At 39.4% G+C, this 4,722-nt stretch overlaps 2 protein-coding genes, 1 long non-coding RNA gene and 1 pseudogene across 3 annotated transcripts; 1 reads left to right on the top strand and 3 right to left on the bottom strand.

The window, feature by feature from the left end:
* The window catches only part of LOC100638233 (short-chain collagen C4-like), a 3,054-nt pseudogene extending 2,441 nt beyond the window's left edge, over positions 1 to 613 (bottom strand).
* A 221-nt stretch (positions 614 to 834) lies between these two features.
* On the bottom strand, positions 835 to 1,847 carry LOC100638106 (short-chain collagen C4-like). The gene is made up of 2 exons (XM_011409122.2): positions 1,624 to 1,847; positions 835 to 1,570 (listed from the first exon to the last, which is right to left on the bottom strand). Exons 1-2 carry the CDS (start codon positions 1,715 to 1,717, stop codon positions 852 to 854), a joined length of 813 nt encoding a protein of 270 aa, XP_011407424.1. The 5' UTR covers positions 1,718 to 1,847; the 3' UTR covers positions 835 to 851.
* A 201-nt stretch (positions 1,848 to 2,048) lies between these two features.
* On the bottom strand, positions 2,049 to 2,589 carry LOC109587472 (uncharacterized). The gene is made up of 2 exons (XR_002187631.1): positions 2,360 to 2,589; positions 2,049 to 2,171 (listed from the first exon to the last, which is right to left on the bottom strand). It is a non-coding gene; the product is annotated as an uncharacterized LOC109587472 (long non-coding RNA).
* Positions 2,590 to 2,664: 75 nt separating this feature from the next.
* Positions 2,665 to 3,216, top strand: LOC109587473 (uncharacterized). Its single transcript, XM_020003720.1, has 2 exons — positions 2,665 to 2,785; positions 2,892 to 3,216. The coding sequence occupies exons 1-2, from the start codon at positions 2,685 to 2,687 to the stop codon at positions 3,214 to 3,216; spliced, it is 426 nt and encodes a 141-aa protein (XP_019859279.1). The 5' UTR covers positions 2,665 to 2,684.
* The last annotated feature ends 1,506 nt before the right edge of the window (positions 3,217 to 4,722 follow it).

Below are 4,722 nucleotides of genomic sequence, written 5' to 3'. Positions count from 1 at the left end.
TTTCAATCTACATGCATGGGAGGGGCTGGAGCTGCAACTTTTTTTGTCAGCAAGTTTATCATATATTGCTGATTAGTAAAGAAAAAGTGAAGCTTCTTTCTCACATGGTCTTCTTGCTGCCAATCATGCCAGTATGATGGAATGCCACACCTTTCAATCTACATGCATGGGAGGGGCTGGAGCTACTTGCATGTATGTGCTGCAGTGCTGCTACTTCTGCAGGTATTCAAGAGCAAGTGCAACTGCAGGAAGCTAGTGTTGAGCAGACTCTCTTCATGCTGATAATCAAACAGCTATTGCAGTGCGGGCATGCACCATAGCAGCTATAGGGGCGAGGCCATGCACCGTAGGTGTCTCGTTAATTAAGAGTTCAATGAAATATAATCTTACCGCAGGCTGTGAAATGGAGTGGATACTTTTATTTCAACCTGTCATTATTACTGACGCTATCAAATGAATTAAGATAGACTGTGTGTGAATGGGTGGTGCTGGAGCAGATATGACTACATGCATAAATCATACAATGAAGCATTGTATCATAGGCGTAGGACTGGGAGGGGGCTGGGGGGCTGAAGCCCCCCCAACTTTGCAGCAAGAAGGGCTTAGCCCCCATGTTCACATGCTAAGTCATCAGTGCTTTTTAATGTTGAGCCCCCAACTTTTGAATCATTCCTACGCCTATGTGTATGGATCTATATCAGCAATCATCATGATTGATTTATATAGGAGATGATGCAGGCTGCAAAATACAATCTATGGTGCAACATGCATTTGTGATTATGTTCATTGCAGTTTGAACAACCGTTTTTGAAAAATTAAAAATTCAAAAATAGCTAAACTAAAGCAAAAAATTACCTAGTACACACAACACAAGTAACAACTTCATTGGCAGCATAAGGTGGACAAGGAATACCAATACATGTTGAGAGGATAAAGTAGAACAGGGCACCATGATTAGCACCACTCCCATATGTATCAATGGATACAGGATTGTCATCAACACATTCGTGTAAGCTATTTTTCTTGTGATCATAATAACTGGTCATCAGGTATCCTTTATATTCCATAGTCCATGATGAAGGACAGCTGGTTCTAGAAGGAATCATCAGTTTAGTGCTCCTGTTTGGTGCATAACATACTGCACAAGGAACATTATGATTATGCTTCCCTGGAAATATACCATTGACATCTTGATATTCAGTACCATATATCCAAGAATGACGAGAAGGTTTAGGTTTTTTCATATTTTGAGGCTCTTTTGCTGGCAAGCAGACATGGTTGGCTCCTCCTCCTAGACTCATGTAATAACCACCTGCAGCTAGTCCTTCATAAACCAGTTCAGCTCCAGTACGACAGGACTTCCTTCCCCAACGAGTGTACACTACTCCTCCACTTTTAGCCTTAGGACCTGTTGGTTCTACTAGTCCAATATCACCTTTATCTCCTTTGTCTCCCTTATCCCCTTTGTCACCCATATCACCTTTATTTCCATTGTAACCTTTATCTCCTTTGTCACCCATATCACCTATATTTCCTTTGTAACCTTTATCTCCTTTGTCACCCATATCACCTTTCAAATAAATAAACAAATAGAAAACAGAGACTCATTTGATTATGATTTACCTTTAAATGTATTCTCATCATTATCCTTGCTTGAAGTAAAAAATACAAAAATGGAGAGTGCAATTAGAATAAACAGAGACTCCAGTAGATTCATTGTTGCCGGATTCAGAAAGGGCTACAAAGCAGTGACTAGATCTAATTGTGTTTCTTCATGCACTCCCACATTGTGGGAGTGAAACGTCCTATCGTAGTAATTTAGTCCTTACACATTTATAGATGTACATGTACTTATGTTGAGTGCTGATTCCAATCAAAACTGATTAGACACTGAACTATGTTTACAGGGCAATGTTTCATCAGAGATAGCTAGGAGAGAATTTGTTAACTGTCTTCATTATCAGCCTCAGTCAGCACCAGGAAACAACACAGATGATTCATACAGTACAACTCACCAGTCAGCTCTCAATTGTACATTTTCACAATCATTATTATTATGATAAATTATTAATAATAAAATACTCTAGTCTACTAGATAATGTCATTAAGCTATAAGTACATTGAAAGTTTGCAACTAGTTCAGTTTGAGACAGTGAGAGACTACACAAATCCTAAAATAAAAAATTTCAATAAAAAACTAAATGAAAAATCAGTGGAGGCAAATTTCACCAAAATTTTAACCCCCAGGGGGGCATGCATGTGAACAAAATTTAATCAGCAGAACCTTTCCAAAGGCAACCCAACACGTTTTGTAAACTTTAAATTCTACATTTTCTAAGTATTCAGTATTTCATTATACCTTCACTCTTCCCAAGAAGCTTTCATAGACTCGGCGACTGCTTTGGCGTCATAGTTTTTATAGAAGTCCTCGTATCTCTTCCTCCTCGGGAAAAAGACTCCAAACAACCAGACTGAACCTGCGGAGAAAGAGATCAAGAACCCCAGGGCTAAATCTCGCTTTATGGAACGATAGAGCAGTCCTTTCAACTGAGGAGCCATTTTGTTTGTCTCTGTTTATTACCTAGATATACGGGAAAATACTGAAAATCTCTGCTTACGAGCTCCGCCTTTTGCGCATGCGCAGTGGGCCCTTTGAAAGGTTGCTAGGACAACCACAAAACAAGATGGCGGCCGTTGCAGAGCTTAGCTTGACTCCTTCCTCGCTTGCCGAGGCCTCCTTATCGAGAGCACGTCAGAAAAGAAGGAAAACGACAAACAAAGAAAAGTATGACTTTAAAACACCCTCATTATAATAATATATAGATTCAATAATAGAAAATAAAGGAATAAAGATACATAATAATAATTATTTTTATTTTCATTTATCCTAGAAAGGAAGAACCAGTTTCTCCTACTGATAGTAGGGTCCCGCAACCTCTCCCCCTTTTAGTACAAAGAGAGATCCCAGTAACAAGAGAAGAACCAGTTACAGAAACCTCTTTTACTCGTGACACTCAAAATGGCCGCCAAGATGAGGAGTCTACTCCTCCTCCCTCTCCCTCTCCTCCAACACATTCTGATAGAAAAGAGGCTGGGGGTGTGGCTTTATCGGGAGACGTGGATCATCATGGGGACCACGAAAGGGAAGAAGGAATAGTGAGGCCTCAAGTTGAAGAACAGCAAGATGAAGGTATGTGTACATGTGCACTAGTTTAGAGAGAGATTTTAAAATCTTTGATACAATAATAATACATGTACATGTAGTTTGATCAACTTTTTTAATGAAGAAAATTACCACTGACAAAGCCAATAGGTATGTAAGTACACAATATCATATGACAAGTAGTAAAATATTAAAGAAGGTTACACATCACAGTATATAGGACATTTGTTCCACACACATTCACTTCACTGCTTAACATAAATCTCATAATAACTAACAGGACTGTCTTCAAAACTGCCATCAGCACAGACCCTCAACTCAATATAGTCAGTAGTGGTAGTGCTACCATAGTCTCTGTGAAACCATGGGATACCAGGAACATTACAACAAGAACCTTCAGCACCACCACAACCTTGACCATCCCAGAGTGGATCAGATGTGTAGAGAATGTTGCTATAACTACTAGTGCTAGGATTACCAGACTCACAGAACCAATTGGTACCCATAAATGAACGGACTGATTTAGAACTACCACTTGCACATGGACAGTCTGTCTGATAGCGTTCTGCTAGGAATGACCAGACATGTTGACGAGGAGACCCACGAGTGATACTAACACCATCAACATAATAAGAATTGATGTCATCTACTCCATCAATACTATCAGGATGACCATATTGATATCCTGTTACTCTACCACATATCTGAGAATAACTGATACCATTAGATGGGAACTGAACTGATACACACCCAGCACCACTGTTAGTCTTACCACAAGCTCTAACTCCTCCTGACTGGTACAGTCTAAACCCAGAAGGACAGTTCTGTGTAGCATCAGACATATCCAGATATGCTAGTCTTGTCCATCCTCCTCCTGATCCACACAATGTTCCCATATTACAGTAAACACTTTGAGTTCCATTGGTAGCAGTTTTCAGTAGGTATACACCAGAAGGACTGTTTGGTTGTTTGTTCTTAATCTCTTGACAAGAAGTAGGGATAGGAGAGAAGGAAGATGAGTCATTGTGTAACATGATAAGGTCTTCCACTAGTAGCAGTATATCATTGATAGCTCCAGCATTAGAGGTAGCAGTCTCCTTGATATGAGAGAGAGAAGAAATGATACTGTCCATTTTCTGTTTTATTTCTTGAATATCTTGGCCATTATTCCTGGTAGAATTGAGTAGTTCATTCAATAGTTCATCATTAGTGTTTATTGATTGGTATCAGTATTACTGGTATCACTGCAGGTAGTACAGGCTGCAGTACAGGTACTGTTAGCAGCATCAAATGTAAGAGCAAGATTAGAACTACTGATAAACTGAGGGAGACAAGCAATAGCTAGTATAAGAAGAAGAGAGAGCATTATTATCCTCTTTGTAATGATTGTTTACTGTTTACTCCTCACTCCTTTTATAATATTCAGAAGGAGCCTGACTAATGACGTCAGACATGATGCTGTACGTAATGGGAAACATTCAAAGAACGTACTCTAGTTTAGTGGCTCATCAACCAAAAATGTGCAGGTGCTGTTGCTGTATCAATTTGCATGTATAACT

This window comes from Amphimedon queenslandica, unplaced genomic scaffold (genome assembly GCF_000090795.2).
Source record: "Amphimedon queenslandica unplaced genomic scaffold, v1.1 AMPQUscaffold_12558, whole genome shotgun sequence".
NCBI classification, from domain to species: domain Eukaryota; kingdom Metazoa; phylum Porifera; class Demospongiae; order Haplosclerida; family Niphatidae; genus Amphimedon; species Amphimedon queenslandica.
This window is presented reverse-complemented; position numbering and strand designations above follow the sequence as displayed.

Excerpts from the sequence above, each read along its gene's own strand:
- LOC100638106 (XM_011409122.2), bottom strand. The coding sequence starts at position 1,717 with ATGAATCTACTGGAGTCTCTGTTTATTCTAATTGCACTCTCCATTTTT. Across the intron at positions 1,571-1,623 it reads TGATGAGAATACATTTAAAG|GTGATATGGGTGACAAAGGA; the intron begins GTAAATCATAAT and ends TTTATTTGAAAG.
- LOC109587473 (XM_020003720.1), top strand. The coding sequence starts at position 2,685 with ATGGCGGCCGTTGCAGAGCTTAGCTTGACTCCTTCCTCGCTTGCCGAG. Across the intron at positions 2,786-2,891 it reads AAAACGACAAACAAAGAAAA|AAAGGAAGAACCAGTTTCTC; the intron begins GTATGACTTTAA and ends CATTTATCCTAG.